This window comes from Neltuma alba, unplaced genomic scaffold, assembly GCF_004799145.2.
Source record: "Neltuma alba isolate B1F8T4 unplaced genomic scaffold, ASM479914v2 tig00002569_pilon, whole genome shotgun sequence".
NCBI lineage: Eukaryota > Viridiplantae > Streptophyta > Magnoliopsida > Fabales > Fabaceae > Neltuma > Neltuma alba.
Window position 1 is genome coordinate 5,221 of NW_021632921.1, and position 27,753 is coordinate 32,973.

The 27,753-nt window shown below is 33.9% G+C and overlaps 2 protein-coding genes and 1 pseudogene across 2 annotated transcripts; 2 read left to right on the plus strand and 1 right to left on the minus strand.

Annotated features, from left to right (window-relative positions):
* Positions 1-1,539: 1,539 nt before the first annotated feature.
* Positions 1,540-4,364, plus strand: LOC114732713 (transcription termination factor MTEF18, mitochondrial). Its single transcript, XM_028920052.1, has 4 exons — positions 1,540-1,643; positions 2,286-3,090; positions 3,300-4,046; positions 4,137-4,364. The coding sequence occupies exons 1-4, from the start codon at positions 1,540-1,542 to the stop codon at positions 4,362-4,364; spliced, it is 1,884 nt and encodes a 627-aa protein (XP_028775885.1).
* A 2,616-nt stretch (positions 4,365-6,980) lies between these two features.
* LOC114732723 (transcription factor DUO1-like) lies at positions 6,981-8,641 on the plus strand. Its single transcript, XM_028920063.1, has 3 exons — positions 6,981-7,177; positions 7,372-7,609; positions 8,258-8,641. Exons 1-3 carry the CDS (start codon positions 6,981-6,983, stop codon positions 8,639-8,641), a joined length of 819 nt encoding a protein of 272 aa, XP_028775896.1.
* An 881-nt stretch (positions 8,642-9,522) lies between these two features.
* Positions 9,523-14,868, minus strand: LOC114732686 (uncharacterized; annotated as a pseudogene).
* Positions 14,869-27,753: the final 12,885 nt, after the last annotated feature.

A 27,753-nucleotide genomic window follows, 5' to 3' on the forward strand; every position in this document is an offset into this window, starting at 1 on the left:
TTCAATTTTTTAAAATGAGCACATTAAAATTTTCTCTCTCCCCCCTTCCCTCTACTTCTTTCATACAAAAACGAACCCTTAAACACAATGAGTAGAAAAAATATGGGGAGCTAAACAACGAGGCCATTGAAATTTGTGGAGAGCCTCCTTTCAAACGCAAAATTTCATGACAAAGTCAAAAAACCCGATGCTATGTCTTTTATTTTTCCTAGTACCGATCCAAGATTCCTGTGCTCGAGTTTTAAATGTGGTGATTAAAGCATGACAACATTATTGTTCATTATGGGAGAAAGTCAAGGAAGAGAACTTAAGCATACCAAAACTTTCCTTCATGATTGTGAGAGGGTGCCCTATTTTCCCTTCATTGAAATCATGTTAATGAGTGTTTTGATCCTTATTCTAAGATCTATTAACTAATTTGAGTAGATTAAGAATGTTAGTTAAGTTAGTTAATATGATATGTTTTTTTCCCTAAAATATCTTAAGTATCTAGCTTAATTTTCTCCATCCCTCTCATACCTAATTATTATTGGAAGAATATCAATAAGTTAATTTGAGAAAAAATTGATCAACATATGAAAGAAATTTTACATATAGGACTAACATTAACTTCCTAATTAAATCCTATGTTAAGGACATGAGGAGTACCAGCCTTGTCTAGTTGTCTTCCATCCTTTGTGCAATTGATGCAATGTACACTTAAGCCAACTAACAAAAGCATTAAAAGCATAAGCTTAAATCCTTATTTAAAAACATCCAAACCAAAGAGATTTAACACAAACAGATAAACGAAGAGGTGCTCTCTTGCCTCCTATTGGGAGCAGCCAAGGAGACATTCACCAAAAGGTTCAAAACCATTCAAATGATTCCCTTTTTTTTTTTTTTTAAAGAATATCTTGTGAGGGAATTGCATGATTTTGCAATTTTCATATAAAAAGCAGATTCTTGTATGGTAAAGAGATACATCATAGGAAGTTAGAAACTTCACATGAGAATGATAAGAAGTGTGCAACAGAACTTATGTTGAGTAGTGAATTCACGAGTATATAATAAATTTTAACAATTAATAATATTAAAATAATAAGTGTCTATATTTTATTGGTGAATCCATATATAATACGCTTACGCATTTAAACAAATAAAAATAACAAAATAATAAATATCTATATAAAAATATGTCAATTCTAATTTATATTATAAGAGCCGAAACACAAAAATTACAAGTATTCATATGTGAATTTAATACATGCACATTTTAACAACTATAATAAAATGATGCAATGATTAGGGAACTTGACCTAGTAATATAAGTATCCATCTTTTATCCAAATTTTTTCAATCTTTTTGCCTGAATCTATTTCAAACTTTAATCATTCATTTAATATATGTAAATAAATAACAGTTATTTTACATTTAATAATTTAATTTTTTTATTACTGTCAAAAAAGTTATTATATTTTTCAAAATATTGATAAAATAATATTTTTATTTCTTTATTTTTTCATTTCTAGTTAAACATAATTAGAGACATACGTGATTATGGGTAAGGCTGGTAAAACGGGCCAACCCGCGGGTTGTGGGTTGGCCCGCGGCGGGTTGCGGGTTGTGTGCGGTGCAGGCTCAAAAGGCCCGTTTTCTGACGAGTTGGCATTTTGCCAACCCTAACCGACTAAGGTGGGTTGGCCCCGCCAAAATTTTTATTTTTTTTCTTGCTTTTTTTTTTTTAAATTTTTCTTATTTTTTTAAATGTTAGCAGTTATATATAATACAAAATAAAAATACTAGAAATAATATAAAATATTAGAAACATCTAAATAAAATTACAACACAATAAAATACAAATAGTATATGATTGTCCAATTTTTCAACATGATAATACATAAGTTCACACATTTTTTTCAATGAAACCAATGAGCAATACTGAATAACCTTCTTTATCTAATTATTTCTAATGACAATAAAGTTTGAAGTAAAAATTTTTTTGTTTTCCTTTTGCCTTTTTTTTTTTTTTTTAAAATAGGTGGGTTAACTCGTGGGTTAACCCGTCACGGGTTAGGGTTATGGCGGTGCGGGTTATGTTTTTTAAAGTAATGACAGGTTGGCCATTTTGGCCAACCCTAACCCGTCATTTTTGATCAGTTGACGGGTCCAACCTATATTACCGGCTCTAATTATGTGCAACTGCGTGCGCGCAATCTTAAGCAGAAGACCACCAAGCCGGGTGCTTTTTGAGAATTGTATTGGGCATATTGGCTTGTTATTGATAAATTAATTATTCAATCCAGTTTCTTGCTTGTTTTGGCTTGGCTTTGGCCCGATGATCCTCCCCGCAATTCCATATCAATTCTGGATAATGAAGAAACCAAAGCTTGTTCAAGCATGTTTCTGAATTCCTTTGCTAAAATCTTCCTCCGCCACATTTCTACCACCAGCAGCACCACAAGGAAGCTCCTGAAATCCTCAAAAATCCCCCAAAGGTACCAAAAGTTCGCTGTCCGTGAAGCCCAGAAAGTCCTCACCGATTACCTTCACGAAACTCGATGCTTGCCGTTTGTGTTAGCGGATCAGATTGCAAAGAACTCCCTCCTTTCCCTCGTTAACCTCATTGTGAAGGTGGATTTCTCGGCCTCCACTTTCTCGAGAAATTTCGAGAAATACCTCAGGTACAACCCCATCGATGAGTTCGAATTTTTCTTTGAAAGCATAGGCATAGACTACAATAATGGCGTTTCTGAGTTGTTGCCTCCGAATAAGGTCTTCTTTTCTGAAGATGGGTCACTTCTGGAGGCAGCTCGCGCCCTTTCATTTTTTGGGTTTCCGTGGGATAAGCTGGGTAACTTGTATAAGGAATGTAGTTCCGTGTTCAGGAGAAGTTCCAAAGAGTTGGGGTCTAAACTCTATGAGTTTAAGAAGCGCGGGTTTGGTAATGTTGAAGTGGTTGGTATATGTCTAGCTTTCCCCAATATCTTGGGTAAGGAAGGTGAAGAGGTTGATGGCGAAATTGATGGCCTGTTTACTGATCTGAAGTCAGTGTTTTTTGATTTTGAATTGGCAAGATATGTCGAAGGAAATATAGATTCTTGGCATGAAGTATGTAGAAAAATTCGGGTGTTCTATAATTTAAATGGTGAGAAGGGAAAGTTAGGGGAGCTCATGGGAAGGGCAAAACCATCTTTATTGAATATGGAGAAGATGAGTTGATTCAAAAGGCAGAGTATTTCTGTAGATTTGGTGTCCAAAAAGAGGAAGTAGCACTTTTACTTTTAAAAGCCCCAGAGTTGTTGAATCTTGATTTGCAGATGCCAGTGGTTTCTGTATCAAAGCTATTGAAACACTTTGGCTTGAGCCCTAAAATTCTGGAGGATGTTAGTAAAAAATATGATCATGTATTGGGGACGAACAAGATGGATAATCTGCCTAATGTAATGAGAGCTTTGGATTTACATGGATGGTTCTTCAACAAGATGAAGGATGGAAATCATAACTTGTTAATAAGTTATCTTGCAACCCATCCTAATGAAGAGAAGGATAAAGAGTATCAAGCCGGCTTAACGATGATTTGTGCTTCCAGTTCCCGAAATCATATGTTGAGCAAATTGAATTTCTTACATGGCTTGGGCTTTGGAGAAAATGCTGTAACTATAGACATTGCAGCTTACTTGCATGGCTATAGTTGGAAGTTACAGAAAAGGTTTGAATTCCTTCTGCATTTAGGGTTTGAATTCTCAAAGCTCTGTATCATGGTGAAAAAAGCACCTAAAATTCTAAACCAAAAATCTCAAGTTATGGATGAGAAGGTGAAATTCTTCTGTCAGGAAATGGGAATCCCTTTACAGTGTCTGACTCCTTTGGCGGCACTTTTGTATTATAATCTAGAGAACCGAATTAAGCCTAGGTACGGATTCCACATGTGGCTTAAAGAAAAAGGTCTGTTTGGAGAAAAGTATACCATCACAACTGTGATTTCTAGAAGCAACAATCAATTTGTAGATATAGCTTACAAAATTCACCCAGCTGCTCCGAAACATTGGTTTGAGCAATTCTATGTACCTCCAAACACTAATTCTTATAATCATTAGTTGTTGCCCATGTATTGTGAATGAACCGAGGGACATATTCTGACTGATTTTGTACAGGTTCTTCATATGCTCTGGCAGCTTGTTTTTGTTTTTCCCTTGTCTGGATTATGCTCCATCAATGGCGTCCCTAGCACCCCTTGCCCTGAGGGCTCATGGAGGAATGTGAATTGCTGTCTGTGCAAGGCAGCAGCCAGGGTTCAAACTTGTGACAGAGTTGTTAAGAAGGAACTGGGAATATCTTATCTTGCAAGGCTGCGTTTCCGTTTAAAAGATCCTAAGTGTTAAGATTTTTGAGAGATGCTAACCCCTAATGATGTGAATCTTTGTTCATCCTTCTGCAGACTGATTATATTAGATGAGACGTAAGTAGGCCAATTATAACCTTTGTCATATTTTCATATGAACATCTTGCTTCTTTATATTCTTAGATGTTAATTGTATACGGCGGAAAAGTTATGAAGATTGTATATTTACTGTCATGGAGTTGACAGCTGACATGGAAGTGCCGTTCTCTTTTATGGTTCTAAACTTTTATCCCTGAAGTTATATATGAAGTAGTAATAGGATCTAATTCTTTTTTCAAAAAAAGTGGGGGAAAAAACATAAGGCAACTACAAGATTTATTTATTTGGGAAATTATTTTAGGAGCATTTTTTTGGGGGTCTCCAACGCTGATAGAAGCAGTTCTGTATGCTGATAAAATAGAAGGGCTAGGATATTAATAATACAGGCTTGATAGAAACTCCACATCTTGTGTTGTCTGTATAACGTTGGTGGTAATTTGGCATTGTGGGTTGCTTTTCTTATGGTAGTCATTGCTGGTATGAATTTATTTATTTCAAATGTTTTTAATATTTGTATAACAGTTTTCTTAAATGGTAAGTCAGGTCATATCATGCTGAAGCAGCAAAATTTCATTTACTCTGAGAATTTATACATATCAAAATCAATTATGAATAAAAAAATCATGGTGGTTTTATAAGCTACCAAACATCCCTCCTATACACATGCCAAAATCAATTATAGACCAAAAGTCATAATTATCTCATAAGCTGAACTTAACCGAACCTCCCATTTTTTCAGATGTATTCTTTTCCCATCAGAAAACTGCCCCTTGAAGAAATTACTACAAACAGAGTCCAAGTAAAAAGACCAATTTTAAGATAACTTCAGGTAAGTCAACTGGTAGTTGAGCATGGAAGCTATGGTGGATTTATCAAAGATATAACCCATCCGCTTGTGATAAAAGCATCGCATTCCAAGTTTGGAATCTTGAAGAAATGGTATCCATTTACCCTCAAGTAGCCACTGCATATTCTATTCTTTGATCAGTCCCCATACGCCAAAGTAGACAATAGATTGATCTCGAACAATGCATTCCCAACCGAGCAAAGGCCATTCTGGTGAGCAAAGAGGAGATCTTGAACACAGTAAAAGTTGATGATGAAGAGATTGTTATTACCTCAGACTTTGAGCCTCTATTGAAGGTTCCAGCAAGCTTTGAGAGCTTTTGCTATAACTTTTAGGGACCTATTGGTTTGTCATCCACCACCGAGGCTGGGCAAAGACATATAAAGCAGGAATGAAGGATGGATCCATTTGTGTTGGATCCATCAGAGCAAAGACAACGAGTTCTGTTGAACTTTCCAAGGACTAGCAGAGCTTTCAAACATCGTTGCATTTTGTGTTGGGGTTTATACAAGCGACGGTCATACTCATAAAAGAAGATCCATTTTAAAATAAAATTAGGAATTAGATTTTTTTTTCCTTCTGGTTTTCTTTCTCTTATTCCAATTTCGTCTTCCCCCCCGGCGACTTGACTAACTGTCTTCAAACCGCTCTCAATTCTCAGTTACTTGTTGATTTTCAGTTTAAATCTCAACTCAAAGCGACTTAAATCAATTAAGAACTCACTTAGAATAGCTTATAAACAATTTTTCAATCATAATTTACATATGTAAATATATGAGAGAGGTTTATTTCATTTTATGTAAAATGCGCTTACAATTGATTTTAAATGTAACTCCAAATGAGGCCTAAATGGCTAAATCCGTGGAGTGATCTAACAATGTGAAACAGCATGTTATAATTGCCAATTGATGATTAAGACTAGTTTGAGCTTTCGGTTTGGTTTAGTCTCAACCACACTAGTATTTGGTTTAATAATGGTAAAATATCTATATTTTAAGAATAATACGCCAGGATTAAATTGTGAAATACTATATTGGTGAAGACTTGGACTGAGAAGATGCTTTAATTACTCATTAAAATTAAAAATTTCCAACGGTAAACAACTAAAATGAGGTGTTAGCTAATAAAAGAATTGGGTTGATACAATGTCTTGTATTTATAGTTTGTCGTCATTTTAGTTTTGCTTCTTATAATTTTAAATCATAGATTTTGGCCCTTAATTTTTTCTATAAAAAATGTTAATCCTTATATTTTAATAAAAATCTGGATTATTTTACTTCTGAAAGAATCAAAGCATATAAACTATAGGGAAAAAATGAGGATAAATTATAACAACTAAATATTATATTAATCCAAAGTAGTTTTTCAGGGGCAAAAAAGAATTAATTTTTTTAACAAAAGGAATTTATTTTATACTAATTGATAATTACTAGCTCGTCCCAAAAAGAGTTGAAATCTATGACCCGCAAACAACAAATCAGCCCGAAATCCCACTCCTCCAATAGTCCAAGCTTGAAGAGGGCAATTTGGTCATTCCACAATCATTTTGAAATGCGATTTTTCAGGAACGTGGGCTTAGTAATGGAGGGGAAGTGGAAGTAACCGCCAAAACCGTCACATAGAACTCCAGAGTCCAGAGAGAAAACAGAACACACGCAGAGAAAAAGACATTGTTCAGACTTCAGAGAGAGAGAGGTTTTGCAGAGAATAATGCAAGTGAAGAAGAAGGATCAAGGGCCTATAAGGAAAGGGCCATGGAAAGCCGAGGAAGACGAAGTGCTTCTAAGCCATGTCAACAAGTATGGCCCCAGAGACTGGAGCTCCATTCGATCCAAGGGCCTTCTTCAACGCACCGGCAAGTCTTGTCGTCTTCGTTGGGTCAATAAGCTTCGTCCAAACCTCAAGAGGTATTTACTCATTCCTCTTTTCTATATGCATCATCTAGTCTATTTGCTGTTTGATGAAAGTTCTGTTTGAGTCTATACAAAAAACAACACGTTTAATTACTGGGTTGTTCTCTGTTGTTGCTGTGTTGATTCAGATTTGAGTGTTTAAGCTTATAGTTGAAATTATTTGATGGGGTTTTGTTTTTTTGAATTAGTGGATGCAAATTTTCGCTGGAGGAGGAGAGGGTGGTGATTGAGTTGCAAGCACAATTTGGGAACAGATGGGCCAAGATTGCGTCTTATTTGCCAGGAAGAACAGATAATGATGTCAAGAATTTCTGGAGTAGTAGGCGAAAGAGGATCGCTAGGATTCTGCATTCTTCACCGCCATCATCTAAATCCTACAAGAACAAAAATGAAGTCCCCAGTTTCCACAATGTTTCCCCTCTGGAGGTAATTGAGGTATTTTTCTTGTCGGTCTTTTAATCTAAGTATGATATTTTAGAATCATGTATTACAGTCCTTTTGTTATTCCATCGATGTTTGATTTAAAATTTCATTGAAGTTCAAAGATTAAGTGTTTGGGGTTTCTTATAGCAATTCCTTGGTTCTTCCTATCTTTTTTCCCCATTTGTTCTAGTCAATGGTTAGGGCAATTCTGGAATTCTAGTTCTCTGCTTTGGCTTTATTTTTCTTCACGCCAGGAATTATTCGACGCAGACATGATACCGTAATGTAATGATGTTCATTAGTAGGAGTGTACATTATGTCAAGTCAGTATAGGTCACACATTGGATATTATATAACTATGCTTCATGGTCTTCTTGACTACTGTGTTAAACTGAACTATATAATGAAAGTGGACTAGAAACTTGAGTGAGTCTCGTATCTGTTTGGGTCACTATCTGGCTTCTCAATTCTGCATGGAGAGTCTTACCGGTTGTGTGGGAACTGGGTCAGTTTCTTGAGTTGCCATATCCATAAATTGTTTGCACTGAGGATGCACAGAGGTATACTGCAAATGCCTATATATTGGTTATGTTTCCTCATTGAAGTTTCTAATATTTGCATATGACTTTCTTTTATTCATTGGTTTTCTAGGCTCGTAAGTTCAGTTCTTCATCTGTGGAAGAATCATCATCAAAAGCTCATCAGCCACGCTCATCATCCTTTACTACTGAGAATTCAGAGGTCATAAAGATGGTGCCATTGCAAGATCTCATGAACTCCACCAATCCCTCGAGTTCTGACACAGTCAATTCGATCAAAGAAGAGTTTGCGACATCGTTTGAGAGCTACATGAGCACTGACATAAGCTCAGGAATTGGTTTCCCGCAGATTTTTCCATTCTCAATGGAAAGTCAAGATCTTTTCTTGGCCAGATCTAATGAGTCTGCTGGTTTCATTGATGAATTGGGATTAGTAGGGGACCCTATGGATGATGATGCCTCAGAACTTGGAATAGGAACACAGATTCCATTTTAGGGTTTCCTTTCTATGATCCATCAGGAAGTTGTAGAATTGGGACGAGGGGTCCAAATGGGAACAACCCCACAAACCCTGAATGCTTCTTTGATGATTTTCCAGATGATATGTTTGATCATCCTCAGCTACCTCCAAGCCCATCATCATCAGAGCTGTGATGACTTATGTGTACTTCTTCACAAACACGTACAAAAACATACACACACTGCATATTTTATCTTGCTAGTTCTATATATTTATGTATGTAATATTTAGTCGTCATGGCGTGATATGCTTGAAGATCACTTGTAGGAATGACCACAAAGTTCGAATGTTGGTGTTGTCTTTGTTGATGTTCTTGATTTACTTGAACAATTTGTCTGAAAATGGATGGAACTATCTGTAATACTTTTCTTAAGTAAAGTTACTTCTTGAGTTCAAACAATCAAAGTTGTTTATTTTTGCGTAATTCAAGATTACTGCTATCTTTTAAATTTCATTAGTATTTTAGTTCACTTTATAATTATAATTTCCATTATAAATTGTAGTGAATGGTAAATATAAATTCTGTAGAAGTTTGATGGAAATTCAGTAGAAGTTTGATGGCAACTATCATGTTTCATTTCTCAAAATGATTCTGGGTCAAGTAATGTCTAAATTTGTTATTAACTCCCTATTCCTATACAAGCTTGGATCCCTTCTATATCATCAAAAGTGACCAAATTTTTATTTTGGATGGTTTAAATTTTATTATTTATATATATTAACGATTAAAAAGGAAAAAAAAAGAGAGTGTAACTTTCCAACGAAAATTTGGAACTGATCATCTTAATTAAATAATAATAATAATAATAATAATAATAATAATAATAATATAAAACGTTCAAATAAATACCAGAAAATTGATAGGACCATAAAAACTTTGCTGAATTAGGAGCCATTTACTTATTTCAATGTCCTTGCGATGGGAAAAATTACACACGCCACAAAACATGAATGGGGATTAAAAAAAAAAAAAAAGGAAAATGAAGAATGCCATTCCGTTTTGGCTTCTTAATTCAAAACAGCATCCACTTAGGAGGATTCTAAATTTGCAATATAAAATTCTCAGACTTCAAGTGAGAATCATTATCAAACTTCATCGATGTGAGTGGTGGAAGAATTTGGAAGAGAATAAGTGATGCCAGATTGACCAGAAATATTAAGCACATTGAACTCTCCAGCAGTAAATGAGTGGTCTCTCTGGAAAACAGGACGCCTCAGTTTCACATAAGCACAGTACTCTATTTTAGTCACTTGTGCATCTTTTTCGAATGCAGAAAGAGCCACTTGAACTCCTTCCCCTGCGATTCAGATACAATTCCTTTACTTCTTATTGGACACTTCACTTCCGAAAGGAAATAAGCATTATAACTCATCATTTAAGTAAAGACAAAAAAATTCTAATGAGATAGTTGAGGAGAAACGTCAGTGTAAACTGTTATGGAAACTAGAGGGGCTAAATTAGCATCTCTGCTAAAATAGAAGAACTAAAAGTGCAACTAAACAAACTAGAGCTATAATTGTATCTCACATATTCGTTACAAGACATGAGAAACTACTCAAAAGGCAAAATTTGAATCCCCTTCCCCAAGAAACTTTTGCAATTGATACGTGCAACAAACCGAGTTTTACGCATTTGACCACCAAACTTGGCCTTAATCAGCAATTTTGTCAAGCGTAATCTCAAAATGCTTTATAAGGTAAGAAAGGGAAATTCTTCTTTTCCAAGTAAGCCCTGAGGTAGTCAGTATTTTACCATATGAAAAAGAATAGAAAAACTTGAATTCAAAACTAAAAAGTGTCTTTGTTAGATAGAATGATGGCCCTTTCAAATCAGATCTTCCCTTGGGGCAAAAGGTAAGATCCAAACACGGAATTTCAGTTGCTGCAATAGTGCATTATGATTAAGATGAGATGAAAGGACGCGTGCTTTGACCATAAAAAGCAATGTTTTGAGTCAAACTGCGTATCCCAGCATCTTAGATCAAAACCAAGTGAAATTATGTGTTTTAATATGATATTTTCCCCCTCTTTTCTGAGTCGTTTGATGGGTTCAACAGCTACAATCTCATAAGGGAGAGACTCAACAAAAGATCTGATTTGATCCTTCAAGGAATCCAACAATCTGTCCAAGTAATGAAGAGAAGTATATTACCATGTGTGATGAGCAACAAGTTCTCAGTAGGATATTTATCTGCAAGGTCCTTGAATACTTGCTCATATCTAGCCCTCGTGCTCAAAATAGGCTCCTCCCACTTTGGCAACTGCAGTTTATCAATAAATATGGTTTTCATCAGCAAGTTACACATTTGCATTAGCATGGAACCCTTGAAGAAGGGGAGTAAAAAAAAGTAAGAATAGAAATAAAGACATGGGAAGAAGGCCCTGCTTGGGTTTACACTAGGAAAAATGACTCTTTCATCGCATGACAACTAAGACGTGAGATGTCCGTCATGGTTCTGTAATCATTATTCAACAATATCATTTTTTATTAATTTTTATTTAAGAACATATATGACGTTTCACATTTAAAAATAGGATTAATATAATTTTTTGTCCTCTAAGTTTGCTCTCATTTTGATTTTAGTCTCTCAAGTTTTTTTTTTTGACCAAAAAGTTTCTCAAATTTCAAATTATAGATTTGGTCCCTCAAGAGGCAAAACGGTCTAAGTTTTATTTGATTATAAGTACTAATGTTATAAATAAAAAGAAACTTCAGAGACCAAAACCTATAATTTGAAATTTAAGAGATTAAAATCAAAATGAAGGTAAATTTGAGGGACAAAAATGTATATTAACCCTTTAAAATATTACTTTTGTTCAATACATCACCTTTTAGATTCCATTTCATGCTGCATGTCAAACAATGGGCAGAAAGTCCCATTCCTATCCATCTCTCTGTGTTTCTTTTTTGTTCTAACTTTTGACTTCTGTTTAGCGAAGCCTTTGATATTGTCGGCAGAAAAAAGAGATAACTATTGCTCTGTACCTCTTGATACAATCTTTCTGCTTTATCATCCACTGTTCCTGCAGGGAGCAAGGCTTCACACTTCGATATATCCATACTAAAATTTCCATCTTTTGGAGCCACCCCAGGTCTGATTCCTGTACTGTTCATCATCTCACACAGTCCATATTCAACCGATACCTGCACAATTTGGTGCATGTGAGATCCATCACAATCAATCACAATTTTACCTACATAAATCTAAGCTAAAACTCTCCAAGTCTCCATAATATACAGACATCTTTCTTGGTAATTCAAAGTTAGGAAACCAAACCTTTTTTTTTTGGGGGGGGGGGGGCGATTATACCTTCGAGATTTCGTTTGACCCAAATATAATGTTGATATGAAACAAATTGACTTGGCATCATTGCTAGTACTTATAGTTTATTGAATTTTGGTTTCAGTCTCTATCATTTTAAAGCTTGGTTTTGCTGCTATAGTTTCATAATTTTCGAGTCTTATGTTTAATTCTATACTTGTAATGAGTCTTGACTTTGACTCCATTTTTAAACACATGGGTCAAAACCAGCTATTTGAAATTACAAGAGTTGAAACCAAAATTCCTTCCCCCCCCCCCCCCAAAGCAATTAAAACCCAAATTCGATCAAATATTACTCCAAACAAATTTATGATATTTATGAAATACAGTCCTTTAAGGAGGAAAAATCGAACCTTGACTTTGGATGGATCAATGGGCATGGCATGGCTAGAGAGGGTACTGGTGTCGTCACGGACAGCACAGAGAGCAGTAACAACTTGGGAAGCAGTCTGAACGCAGCGAAGGAAGGGGGACAAAGACCCGATTGATAGGAAACCCGAGAGTTTTCCTGAGGGTCCGACCCGTTTCTAGCGCGCGAACCCAGCCGTCTCGAAACAAGGGTGGGTCCCATGGTCGGGTCGCAGTGGAGGCCCATAAGGGTTCGAAGTTATCCATCCGTTCACCATGTCTCATTACGATAACATTTTGGTAGAAATCAGGCGAACACATTTTTGAATCAATTCCCATAGAATCTACAAAAATAAAAAAAACATAAAAGAGAGTGCATGTATGAGGGGTTTAGACTGATGAGGGAATGAAGAATTGGAGAGTTTTATAACTTAAAGGAGTTGGAATTCTAAATAAGAGGGAAACTACTATAAAATTTCATGGAACAAGGATAGGCTCTTTCCCACCCAAAAAAGCCGCAAGGTATAGAATTTCAAAAGTGCGAGCTTTCAAAAGATATTATTTAAAATTATATTATTCACCAGGTGCTCATGGTATAACTCAATCCTCCAATACAAGACTTCTTTTATAGTATAATTTACACTATAAAAAAAGTCTTATATTTAGAACCGGAAGAATGCTTTTTAAGTCCTTGATATGTCTGGAAAGAAAAAATATACTCGCTTTAATTTTTAATATAAGAATTAAAATAACTAATTTGTGAATATTAAAAAAATTGTTGAATTAGTTACTTATAATAAATATATGTTACTTTTTTTCAAAATATTCTTTTTAATCTTATTATCTGTGTACTATATATATATAAAAAAAATCCTATATGTACATATTTACCTCGAGAAAACCACCATATATAAACAGTACATTTTAGTTGATTTTAAATTTTGAGAAGGGGATGTTTTTTCTTTTCTTTTTCTTCTTGGACTGTGACAGAAACATATTCACTTTCTTGCTTTGTTGTTTATGGACAGCAAACAAGACAGGGAATCATTTCTACTTTACTTTTTTTCCCCCCCTAATCTTTCCGTTTATCTAACAACCCTAATTAGTAATGCTTTCAGTCAATATATACATATGAAATTTATATAAAGACTAATTTATTGGTCTTTTTTAAATCATCTGATTTTTTTTTCAGTAGAATAAATCATCTGATTTTTAATTGAGTATTTATAATTTTTACTATGTCCTTACAGTTTTCTTAACTATAGGCGATAGTTCCTATACTCATAATGTATTAATAGAGCTAATAAAAATGTTGACTGAATAAAATATAAATTGTCATAGAAGATAAAATAACAAGATGATTTTCAAAATAAAACAATGGAATAAAATTTAGTTATTATCAGCATAAAAAGAAAATTATCATGCTAATAACTGTCTCCGTGTATCTATTTATAATCTATAATTTTGTTTATTTTGATTTTATTTAGCTTGATCATGTGCCAAAATTAACTAAAACGCGTGTTAAACAAAAGCTACATCAACTATTAATGCTTTTCTCTTTCCAATTAACAAATTATGAATATAGTAACCAATAATTATAATAAGAAAAATTATAAGAATCTAACAAAAGAAATAAGAAATAAAAAGGACTCCTTTAAAAATGAAGTGAAATTATAAGGACACACATTATATTTTTTCCGAATTTATATGTCATATGATTTAGATAAAAAAAAAACAAAGAGATGCTTATGAGTATAATAATTTATTTTAATGTTAATATAAATAAGTTTCATTCCATCATTTTATTTAAAAAAATATTTTCATTTTTATATTTTGTGGTAACTTACTTATTCTTTAGTTAGTGTCTACATAAATCCTAATTAATAAATTATGAGTATATAGATTAATATTTATAATTGAAAAATTTGTAATTATTCACAAAAAAGAGAAAAAAACTATAAAGACATGAATAGAGCATACATAATTTATAATTTGAAATCCAATGTCATTTTAATTTTGACCTCTAAAATTTAATATTATATTAATTTTTGTTCTTGAAATTTGATTTCGTTTTGGATTATATGAATAGTTCTACACTTCTACTCCTTAAGACAATGTATTTTCCTCTAAAATGAGGGCTAAAATCAAAATAAGATAAAATTTTAAAGACCAAAGTTAAATCAAATTTAAAATTAAATCAAGTTTTAGAAGTAAAATTAGAATGCGCTGTGAAGACGATTAACCCTTTATAAACGGAACAAAAGAGGAAAACGAAAGCTCGGCGTACCCGGGAGAGAAGCAGCCATCCTGAAGCCTTGCTGAAACACCAACACAGTTGACCGAATCAATGGTAATAAACACCGTTAAGTAACAGAACAACAAGGTCTCGAATTACCAAAAATACCCTTAGAAATGGTTCGAATTTTCAAAGTCATGCACCTTCTTGGAGATTCCGCAGCGACCGAGAAACACGGAGTGATGAAAGCGAAACAGACGAAGCATGAGGACGCACGCAGCACACAGAAAGGAGAGATCCAACACCAGAATATAATAAGAGATGATCTTGCCGCAAAATGCAAATCAAAGTTCGAACTGCGAAATTCCTGAGATTCCAAGTGACAATAATAACAATGATGAAGAAGAAGAAGAAGGAATTATAATTATTATTTAATTAAGTTATTGTCGAAAACAGATCGATGTGGCCCAGAAGAAAAGAAGAGGGTTTCCCGGAAGCTTCGTGATAATGGCGATGTCAGGAAATTGTACTACTACAAATTGGGGACTGTTTAGAAAAGTCACGTTGGGTACTGGGTAAGTAACTTTTAACTGTTTATTTTCCACATGAATTCAGCCATTTTCGTTGACTTGGACTGCTTCTTCTCTTCTTGCGTAGACACTTTCTCCTACTTTTTCGCTGTTGTTGGCTTCATGAAATTACTGGATTTTCATTGATTGGATTCACTTGTTGCTTCTTTACGGCCCCACAACATGAACCCACAAGACCCTCCTTCTACGGCTAATCAATCTCGCTGCGGCACTCCGCAACAAATTGGCTCAAATACGAGAAAAATCAAACAATGTCAGGTCACGCCTGGTCTCCAGCTATTTTATGTGATCTTAACAACTATTATTCGCATGATGATGGTCCAGTCTCAGATACACCTCTTTAGGCACTACTTTTTTTTTTAATAATATATGTAATTTAGTATAATTTAAACTGCAAACTAAATTTTATAATTAAAATTAGAGATGGTATTTTATAGGAATGTTCAATTGCGTCCCGTCCCGATCCAATCATTTTGAGATGGGATAGTTTAGTCCCAAAAACTTTCAGAACGAGACAAATGCAAGACAGGGGATCCGGTATCCTGTTCCGTATATTATCCTCTCTTTTCTTAAAATTTGATAAATTTATTTTACTTATCATTATAGATCATATAATGTTTTTTATGGATATTTTTGAATTTATGTGTTTTTTCTTCTTTTAAAATGAAAATTTTCTTTCTGCGCTAATCTCTATTGTTTGCTGATTTTGATAATTTTTTTATCTATTTTTTAATGTAAATTTTATTATGAATTTTTATACTCGATGTACATTTGGTTTGGAAAAAAAAAATTAAAAATTTTATTCGAACTTCTTTATCTCATCTTGGTTATGTCTTCCTTGAACAAGACAAGATGTCATTGGGATTAAACAAGACATTAGACAAAAGGTTATTTCATCCCAATTATTAGAACGGGATTATTTTATGCCCATCTTGACTTATGAACACCTCTAGTATTATTATTTCATTTTTGAAACACCCAACCCAAAATTGAAAAGTAGACATCCCAGATACTTGAGCTGAGCTCGCTCAAGTCACTCTTGGATTCAATGAGGCACAATGATCAAATACACAGCACAAGACAGATTTTGAAGTATCATCACTTTTCCCTTTGGATTCTCAAGACCATATGAGCTTGAAACATTAGATCATCAGATTCAACTAGATGAGCATGAAGCATAAGAGCGCGAGTACAAGCTTGGGTGTGCTGAAATACAAGACGAAAAGATATATTCAGATATCTCTTGTAATGAGCAGGAGCTTGTCTTTAAGTCCAAATGGCGATATTGTACCATTCAAGTCCAAATGTCCAATATGCTGTTATGACATGCTTTATTTTTTATGTCGTAACTACTTTAGTAAAGTTGTTTAAAATAAAGAGATTTTAGCTTTTGTTATGTCCATGTCAACTTTATGCGATGAAGGATTCAAGCTTTAGTTATGTCATAATCTTATGCCAACTTTATTTCATGAGAAATTCGAACGTTAGTCGAGAGTCTATATAAAGATAACCCTGCAAGTATGGGGATCTCAAAACTCACCTTGGATCAAAATTCTATCTATGAAATACTAGCGCCTTTTCCTCGTCAGTTCTTTTTTGAGCTGAAGTTTTCCTGATCAGTTCATTCTAATAAATTTCTCTTCTCTTGTGAAAGCTTGGGCCAGTAATATCTTTCTATCTCTTAGAGGGTTCTGTCTATCATACACAAGAATCTAACCGTGATGTGACATTGACAAGGTGTTTTTCCAAACTAGTGTCTGATCTAGAAATTTAGCTATGTTATGAGATTGAGGTTCCTAATACAAACGCTAAAAATGAATGATTAAGGAGGCTTCACTTGAAATAAGATCTTTATACATCAAACTTAAATCTAGGAAAAATGACAAATAAAGAATTCTGAAAATGTGAAATGTTAAAATAAGAAGCTTAGCAAATATATTAACAAATTGGGAAGTGTTGCCTGATAGGAGATTATGCAAATGTTGATCAATTACTAAAAAGCCCTTGATGACCCAAAAAAGCAACATGTTCGGTAGAGCTGTAAAAGTTGTGGCAGGAGTTGGAGGAAAAAGTTTAGGGGGACCATGAACGTGAGAGCATGTGTAACATCCCAAATTTTATTTGGACTTTATAGTAATAATGATTATTTAAAGAAGAACTAAGAGAATTAAATTATCAATTTTTCAAGTTTATCATAAAAGATTAAAGAAATAAGAGATTTAGAAGTGAATCAAATTGAAGGAATTAATCATAAACAGTTACCTTGTATGGGTGTATATACACATAAATAAGTGCATTGAAAATATAAAAAAAATTTATATATATGTATTGAAAATAAAGAAATAATAGAAAACAATTTAAAAAAAAAAGGGTGAAACGCATTGAAATCCAAAACATTTGAAATCTTGTATGTGAAATTAAATTTAATGGGAAGTTAAATTAAAAAAAAACTGGTTTAAATTTTAAAATATATATATCTCTCTCTTCCCATGATCTTGGAGATTTTCATATAGTTAGATATATCAATAATAACATTAAGATAAGATATATATATATATATAATTAAATTAAGTAAAGGTAAATTTATTAATTTTAACAATATATTAGCCTACTCTAATTCTTTTTTCCCTCACACATTTGTTACCTAGCTACTACTCAATTTCTCATTTAGCCTTCATTGTTGTGGCCTTTCAAAAGTAGTTGCTCCTTCTTCTGCTATCTAGGCATCCCATCCTCATAAATCTACATACATTCAAGGTAAAATCTACAACTCTTGTTTTCTTTTCCCTTTTAATTCATTTTTTTCCCTCATAATTCCCCTCGTTCTTCTTCCTCTTTGTTCTTTTTCCCTGTTCACCCGTAGGTCTTATTATTATCACCAACCCCAAAACATACATAGATATATATATATATAGAGTTATATATATAGGTGTGTACTTACCTCTCTCATGTCTTCTTCTCATTATTTTAATTTTTCTTTGTTCCATTGATTCCTCTCTTTCCTTGCCTTCTTCCTCCTAACATGTTTTTGTCCGCACATACATTTATTCATAGGGGGAAAAAACGCAGCTCTTCAATTTGTTTTCGTGCTCCTCTCTTCTAGAAATATTATATGTATGTATAAAAGAAATTCAACATTTGTTATGAATATAAACTTGAGAATTTTTGGATTTTATGTAAAGTAAGGATTTCATAGAAGTTATTATAAAATGTTAAATTTTAATAATACTTACAAAACATTAATTATAAGAAGTTAATAATATTTATTAGGGGTGCACAAAGACTGGACTGGACCGGGTTAACCATCAGTCTGAAGTCTAGTATGAAAAATCAACGGGTTGGACATTTTGGTCCGCTGTTTGGTCCAGTCCGGTTAGGCCCGGGACCAGGATCGGGTTGGACTGGTCCGACCAAGTAACCGGACTGGTCCAGGTTGGTTTTCTTTTTTTTATTTTATAAAAATATCTTTACAGCATAATTTTCCTGCTTGTTCAATTTTCATTATTTGTAAGCCATCTCCCCCAATTCCCCAACACCCAAAAAAAAAAAAAGGAAAGCAACTATAAAATCGTGCAAGCAAACACAAGCGACTGTAAGCCATTTACTCAATTCTCAGAACAAGCAAACACAAGCATTGTAAAATCATGCAAGCAAACTCTGATAGAAACGCCACACAACAACACTAAAAGTGAAGCAACGTAGTGGAGAAGGGGAGGGAGGGACCATGCGTAATAAAAACTAGAGGTGAAGTTAGGACGCTCTCGATCATAAAAGCCAACAGCATTTGGGCATGACTTTAATAAAACGGCAAATGTGGAGTTGGCATGAGCTAGGTGAGCAGCGCACATGCTTGCACCGAAACAAAGACACGATGGAACCCAATAAGATTCAAATCAAGCCTTAAAAAGATCAATAGTTTAATATGCAAATCAAAACCCGCGAAGATGGAAACAACATCAGCGATCAAACATTCTTCAATTTCTGATCAAATAGAAGCAAAATGGAATGGTTGATGTGCACAGAATAACTGTAGAATCACTCTTTTACAACTATATACAGAGAGGAGATTAAAAGCAAGCAAAAAAGAAGAGGTCAAGAATAAGAAGCTACTCAGAGTCTTGAATGAGCCTTCCATGAACAACAAGCTAATCAATATTTGGAGAAGAAGCTAGCTGAGGAGCTGAAGTTGAAGCAGAAGCGCAGCGAACTCAGGAAGCGAGGAGTCAATAATCACGAACAAAAAGCCGTGAAAGGGAAAACTGAAAAGCAGAGAACGGATAGGGCGGCGAATTGAGGAAATGAGGAGATGATTGAGAACTCAGGCCGTGAAAGGGAAAAGTAGAGAATGGTTAGGGCACATGCTGAATTAGCCGTGAAAGGGAAAAGGATGCAAGGGCAGAACCGCAGAAGGTCAGGCAGTCGATGCTTGTTGGGTTGGGCTCGGCTCAAATTTAATATATCCCATATAGATGTTTAAAAAAAAAAGGGTTACCTGGACCAGGCTAGACCACATGGTTTGATATATCAGTCCTTAACCCGGTCTTACCCGGTATTTTGGTCTGACCCGATTGGTCCTGTCTCCTGATTGGACAGCTTTTTTCGGACCGGGTCAGACCGGGTTGACTGGGTTCCAGACTTTTCTATGCAGCCCTAATATTTATTATGAGTCCTCTAGGATAACTGTGAAGTCTCAGAGTAACTTTCATATATCTTTAAAATAAGTTTAGGATATATATATATATATTGTCTCAAGTTAAATTAATATTTTATCATGTTGATTTTGTAGACTTTCTTTGAGAACTTTATTGTGTGATTGCTGGAGAGGTAGAAGAAATCAGGTAACTTGGGATTTATTTCATGTATGTGTAAGCTTTATCTGTTGTGATTAAATGTATAATGATGGTATTATATATATACACACACACACACACACATATACATACACATGTATGCTTAAATGACACAAATAAATTGATAAGATTGAAAAGCGAAAAGGATAGGATTGTATTATTTTCTATTATTTGAATTCTCTTTTATGCGTGATTAGTGTTGTGGAAATTTATAATGATTTCTTTTCTTTCAAGCATGCTTGCATGTATTGGATTTGTTGCATATTCATGACATGCATTGACGGTTGGACTGGGAGTTTATGACATTAGTATATAAGATATACTGTGACCATGTGGTTTGCCTCCACTTAGTGCAAAGTGGTTGGCCTTTTTAGGGCCTCGTTCCTTAATACTTACTTGGGCAGGTTTGTAGAAGAGAAACGTGGGATAGTGACACCTCCTGGTTTGTTGTTTAAGGAGGGGAGCCATTGTCTAGGATTGGGGTCTGTACTTTTGGCCGGGTATATCCCAAGTACTGGAGTAGCTTTGGCTAGTCTAGTATATGGGCCAAACCATGAATAAGCCTATGGCTCTAGCCAGCGGAATAAGGTTAGACGGAGCAATAAGGGAGGAAGCATCCATTGCATATGAACAGGATATACTTGTGATTGTCATAAATTAATTATATCATTTGTAAATGATTATTAAAGGTTCTTTATTAGTTGTTTATATAACTGATATTAATTACTTGTGTAAGGGTTTGTATGTGTATAATTAAACTTTGGGTTACTGATATGTTAGTGCTCACCCCTTTGATTTAACATTTTTAGGAAAAGGTTCAAAATGAGGGAAGGCACCTGAGGAGTGAGCTTAAAGGCTCTGTTGTATTCCTCATGTGTGGTACATATGTTTCCTCTATTTATATTTAATTTTGCCATGGCCCTAGGATATTTCTTTTGTGTTCATTTTTTCTTATAAAAAAAAAGGTTATACTCAATTTACATAGTAACTCTACTAATTTACTATTTAAAATTCTATTTATACTTTAACCTTAGTCTTAAAATAATTTTATTTTTGCTTGTTAAGTATACATTTTTCTTTAACCATGGTAGATTTTTATCACTCTAGTTTTATCTTTTCTACCATAGTTAACTTTTATCAATCAGGTTTCAAATTTTTACCATGGTAGATGTCATTTGAATGTGTCTTCCTTGCAATTACATAACTTTAAGTCATTATGATCATTATGAAAGAATGGTGTTACAGCATGAATGTGTGAAGCAATAGCTGAACGAAGTAAGCAAGTGAGGTTAGTATTCAGTGACTATATTGTTCTTCTCTCTCTTTTCTCTGTCTCCTTTATGCTCTGGTTCATGTTCCTGTTCTCGTTGGATGGCAATGTCGTCGATGTGGGGCTAGTTTTGAGGTGGAAAGGGTAGCGAAGCAGGGAGATGGTATGGGTATATAGAACCTGTGGGGAAGGACGATGATCAAAGGGTGAATGCATGGGGAAGTAAAAACACTGAGGGAGAGGGGTTTGATGGGGTCACAAATAGTCAGAGTGATTAGTGTCAGATAAAGGCACAATATTAAAGGAGGATTCAAATAATGGAGTGGATGGCTTCTGAGAAAATGAACATTAGTGTGGACAGGAAAGAAATAAGTGTTTTGTTGCAAATTGTAAGCATGAATGTATCAAATCCTAATCTGGTCATGTAAGTTGATGGTGATGGTATTAAGTCATATAATCATTCGACTTCTATTATCAGTGCAGGTAATGAAGCAAAATGAATTTTGAAGCTGGTCATCTTGTGAGAATGAGCTGTTCTGTTATTTTCATGTGGGAGGAAAATTTGTGACAAATGGCGAAAGTGAAGTGAGATATAATGGAGGTAGTGTGAGGTTAAGAAGCATTAATAATGAGCTGACACTTGAAGAATTGAGACTAATGATATGTGAGTAGATTGGTGGTGATGAAAGAAATTATGATATTAAGTACACAGTGGCTTTCGATGAGAAGATATTAATTGACCTTCATGACAATACTGAAATGTATAACTGGGAACAGTAGTCATGTGTATGTGGCTGAAAAAGGACAGGGGGATCCCCAATCTAGGGACAATGCAGAAATGTAAGTGGAAGTTTGTCCTAACTATTTGTTGTCATTTATGAATTTCATCTTGTCATTCTTGTTAACGAGTCTTGTCATTGTGAATGCAGAATAGAAAGATTCATGGGTATGTCACAGCAAATGGAACTGGAATTGGATACGTCTCCTATTAGTTTGTGTTATGATTATGGCTGGCTCAGTGAAGAAAATGCTGGTGAATGTGACAATAATGGAGGAAATAGGCCCCCTAATGTGGGGAAGAATTGTGATGTGTTGCAAGTAACAATATTTATGAATTGGCATGTTCTTTCTTCCCAAAATAGTTTGGAAGTGATGCATAGCGGAAGAGCTAGTTTGAATTCATCAATAATAATTGATGAGATGCGGGGTCATGTAGACAAACACACTTCTGAGATAAGGAAGAAGTTGAAATGAAAGTATGGGATTGATCTAACATATAAACAGAATTATAGAGCAAAAGAGAAGTCATTGGAAGACATATATGGTAGGTCTAAACAATCATACATGCTCATACTATGGGTATGCGAAAAGGCTAAAGGAAACATATGAACAAACTGTGACTGGATGGACTGATATTAGGAACCTGTTTGAGCATGTTTTCATAGCCTATGGGTCATGCATTGAGGGTTTCTTGGATGGCGCGAGGTATATTTTGTATGTTGATGGAACTCACTTAAGCGGACCATACAATGGGACAATATTGTCAGCTTCAGCTTATAATGCAGATAACGAGCTACTGCTGTTTGCAATTGCAATTGTCAAGGGAGAAACACTAGATGACTTGACGTGGTTTTTCTATACAATAAAAAAATTCCTGGGTTCTGTGAAAGTTACGATTGTATCAGATCTACACAATGCTATCATCGGAGGAGTGGCATCAATCTTTAGTGGTCAAATGCATGCCTTTTGTTATAGACACATCAAGGAGAATTTTAGTTTAGAAGTCATGAAAATAAATAAGGGGCAAACAAGGACAAATGACAGATCAAAGGAAGATACACTATATTTATTAGATAAAATTGCATATGTAAGGATGGATGAGAAATTTGAGGCAGCAATGGATGACATGAGAGCCTTTTCTCCAAGGCTATTTGATTGGCTTATTAGTCATAGGGATGTAGATAGGTGGACTAAAAGCATGTTCCCATGTAAAAGATGGGACAATATTATAAGTAATATAGCAGAATCATTTAATGCATGGATGGTGAATGAGAGAAAGCATATTATACCCTAATTGATCCATAAGCACTGAGAGAAAGTAGCAAGAAAGCTGCATGCCTCCTATGTGGCTATGACCAAATGGAAGAATTGTATTGATCCAAATATAGACAGTAAGATGATGGATACGGTGGCTGGGTTTGAGCATATGTATGTTGAAAATTATGGTGGGGAAAGAGTAAAGGTCACAACATCATGTGGAGACCATCGGGTTGATCTTAGACTACACCAATGCAGTTGTAGATCTTGCAAATGACAGGAATCCCTTGTTGCCATGCTTGTGCAGCCATTAAGGTTGTCCATGGCAATGTTTATGATTATGTTGATAATTGTTATAAAAAGTTATCACAAGAAAAGATTTATGCTTGCAGTATAATTCCTATGGTAACAACAGACATGCTTACCCAAAATGATTACTATAGGATAGGAAATGTTAGTGAGCAAATATTCTTGCTACCTCTCATTACATCTCGACCACCCGAAAGGCCAAAAGTAAACAGAGATGAATCACAGTTCCAGAACAAACGGATATACCAATGTGGAAGATGCCACCAACTTGGACACACAAGAAGGAATTACAGAAATTCTAACCCATCATGAAGTTTCGAGTACAATGGGGATATGTCATTTTTTGGTGTACATAGTTGTATGCTCCACCCTTGCCAACTTGTTTAGGATCGGGGTTGTAGTTAAGAGCTAAGTGGAGACATTTTTTTGTAAGGAAGGTGATAAAATGTCAGTGACAAGGGAACATTAAGTGTGGCCAGTATCTTAATGTGCACTTGTCATTGAATACATGAAAGGAAGTTACTGTTATGGAGATATTATCTTTTGTTAATGGCAAGTTAGTTTTTGTCATTTTCAAATTTATTCTGGTCATTGGCAGTGATGTAATTAGCATAAGCTGACAGTTTATGTTAAACTGATGTTATATATGAATATCAGGTTTTCAAGTTATGTTTAGGGTTATCATTGTTATAGTTGGATCACTTGTTGTCATTTTTAAATTTGTTCTGGTTATTGGCAGTGATATAATTAGCCTAAGCTAACAGTTTATGTTAAACTGATGTTATATATGAAAATTAGGTTATGTTTAGGGTTATCATTGTTATATTCAGATCATCTGTTATCATTTTCAAATTGTTCTAGTCATTGGCAGTAATGTAATCAGCCTAAGCTAACAGTGTATGTTAAACTGAGGTTATATATGAGTATCAGATTATGCTTATCATTATCGTTGTTATATTCGGATCACCTGTTGTCATTTTTAAATTTGTTCTGGTAATTGACAATGATGTAATCAGCCTAAATTGACAGTTTATGTTAAACTGATGTTATATATGAATATTAGGTTATGCTTATCATGATCATTGTTATATTTGGATCACCTGTTGTCATTTTCAGTTGGATACCAACTGAACATATTCAAGTAAAATTCAATGACTTGAACAAGAAATGGAAACCAATAGCACATATCCAATGTGACTGTTGTCATCATCTGTTCTCGTATAGTTAACTGAGACTCATTAATGTTACTGGGGAATAAATTACAAGTTCCCACATCTCAACATTCATAAATTTATGGACACCAATCTCTGTGAAGCATAAGAACATGTTCATTCATATGGCAGAGTACACATCCGGTCAGCCTATAATACACATTACATATAGTAATCTAACAGAGAACAAGTGAATTATGAGCCTAACATTGAGCATCTAGGACAGACGCCTTTTCTTTGACTTTCTGTTCTTGGTTGGTTGTGGTTTCGAATAAGATCCAATGCCTCGTCACGTTTTTCATTCATTTCATGATTCACCAACCACCATGTCAGGTCACGATGAAAGCTAGCAACTTCTTCCTCTATGTAAGTAAGGGTCACACTAGGTTCCCATCTTCTCAGCTACATCATATAGTGCACCCCACAATCCCTCCTGTGGACACAACAATATCAACACAGTTAGTTAACACCTCTAACATGTTCATTTATCACACAGAATTCGAAATTGACAAGACTGACAGGTTATTCTATTAGGAACTTCTGCAAATATCATTGGAGACATTAGCTTTTTCCCAACCAGTCCTGGCTTGACCAAGTCGAATATAATATTGAACCTCTTCCTCTACAAAAAGATTCAAGTGTGGTTCACCATGTTTCAGGACCAACATAGAAAGTTGAATGATTTGACGAGTTCAAAAATTAGGGTAAACACAATGACTTTTTTCTTACACATTCATCCACAGCAATTTCCACTGGGTCCTTGATGATAACCTTCTTCTTCTTCATTCTGTCCTTACCTCCAAAATGGTCACTCATGGAGTCTAATATGTGGAAATCTAATGTGTTGGGCTAAATGACAACACAAAACTAGTGTTGGCTAATAAGAGCAAGACCAATTATGAAATCATATTCACTTAAGTTGTAGCTAACAAACTCAGGAAGAAAGAGCTTCTTATATTTTTGGGCTTTTCAGGTTGGATCATGTGCCATCATGTTCTGCATGACATGGAATTGTTAATCCATTAACAGAGAACAAGTTATTTCTAATTCCATTGCTATCATTGGTATTTGAATTCAGAATTAAATAACCTCACCATGAAATCCACATAAAAAATGCGCCTCTTCCCTGACCCCAACTCTTTCTTCATATCCTCCATCACTGCCTTTAAAAGAACCTATTTATGTTAATTAACTGCCGTGCTTCGCCACAGTTAAGTTAACTGTAGCAAATGGTTGAGGTGTGCTATGTTTTCTTTCGATCATTTTTAATTTTTTGATATTTTCAATCTTTAATATTTGATAAATTTATTTCTTTATATATGTAATAGAATCATCATATTGATTTTCATATCTTATTAACCACACCAATGTTTGGAGCTAATGTGAAGTAAATTTGTGTTGATCTTTAATTTCTTATTTATTTTCAGTTTGATGTCAGATAAATAATTTTACTAGTTTAAATAACGGATAAACTTATACATTTTTTTAATAAAAAGACAATTTTAGTTAACGTAAGTAAAAAATATATATATAAAAAGGCCAGTAATTTATATTAGATCAATTTGAGTAAAGTCTAAATAAACTAAAAAATAAGGAGGACCCAAAACATCTAAAACATGAAAAAAAAAAAAAAGCAACAAACAACAAAATAAAAAACTATCAGCATTTCACCAAAAAAAAAACTATCAGCAAAAAAACATTGAAAAAAAAACACATACTAAACGTGTGCACTTGGCCCCTGCCAGGTTCCCTCAACTCATCTATTTTCTTATTATTTTTTTGTTTTAATATAAAAATTAGTTGACAATCTAAATAAAAGGCTCCAATCAACTTTGTTTTTCAAATTTATGTGTTCTAAAAGACATCCCTATTGAATATTGAGTGTAAGGTAATTTCACCCAAATCTAGTTTCATAGTACATGATTTGATAAAGGTAATTTAAGAAATTCAATACATATTTGTTACAAATAAAAATTTAACTAACTTATTTAATCTCTCCAAATTAGTTATCTAACTATTATATTAAGAATCGGAAGTAATATTCTAATTGAGTTCAGCTTCCTCAATTTCATCATAATGTTTGTCTTATGGATTCCCCGATTGTATTTCTTGAAAGATGAAAAATGATACTACCTCAGATCATAAATATAAAAGTTAGTTAACTAATTTTAATAAATTAAGTAAGTTTGTTAAATTACTTATTTGCAACAAATAGGTGTTGTCTTCTCTAGAATATCCTTACTAATCATGTGTATTAGTTAGAACTATCATTTGATAGAACTTTTGACATGTACAACTATTAAAAAGACTATTTGGGAAAAATGAATAAATATAAGAGATAAAATAAACTGGGTCATATATTTAAGCCTTAATTGAAAGTCAAATTAACTCTTATATTAATAACCGGAAGAATTAGTACTACATAATATACACAATATACTTCATTCAATTTTAAATAGAAGAGTTACATAACTAATTTGTAGATATTAAATACTACATCCAGTCTCCAGGTCTTAATACAAAAGCAATTAAGAGATTCGATTTGGTTATAAATTTGAAGCCCAATCTACTTTGTCTTCAATATTTGTCTATTTTGCCTTCAAGTAATATTTATGGTGATTGCAAACTTAAAGAGTTACTATCAATAAGCAATTCAAATGCACATAATTAATAAGGATATTTTTTAAAAAAAGAATATTTATTTATTATAAATAACTATCTTAAATAATTTTCTTAATATTTATAAATTAGTTATTTAACTCTTATATTAAAAATTAAAGATGATAATTAATTTAATTAAGTAATTGTAACAAATGTGTGTTAGTTTCTCTAAATTACCCTCTTTAATCATTATCTTCTTTAATTAAAACTCATTTTGATATATGCAATTAATAGAAATAATTTAGAAAAAAAT

Bases quoted from the DNA above. Each gene is read 5' to 3' on its own strand.
- LOC114732713 (XM_028920052.1), top strand. From the start codon at position 1,540: ATGGGTAAGGCTGGTAAAACGGGCCAACCCGCGGGTTGTGGGTTGGCC. The intron at 1,644-2,285 runs GTTGGCATTTTG...TATTCAATCCAG, and splicing joins AAAGGCCCGTTTTCTGACGA to TTTCTTGCTTGTTTTGGCTT. The intron at 4,047-4,136 runs GTACCTCCAAAC...GATTTTGTACAG, and splicing joins ATTGGTTTGAGCAATTCTAT to GTTCTTCATATGCTCTGGCA.
- LOC114732723 (XM_028920063.1), top strand. From the start codon at position 6,981: ATGCAAGTGAAGAAGAAGGATCAAGGGCCTATAAGGAAAGGGCCATGG. The intron at 7,178-7,371 runs GTATTTACTCAT...TTTTTGAATTAG, and splicing joins CTTCGTCCAAACCTCAAGAG to TGGATGCAAATTTTCGCTGG. The intron at 7,610-8,257 runs GTAATTGAGGTA...TTGGTTTTCTAG, and splicing joins ACAATGTTTCCCCTCTGGAG to GCTCGTAAGTTCAGTTCTTC.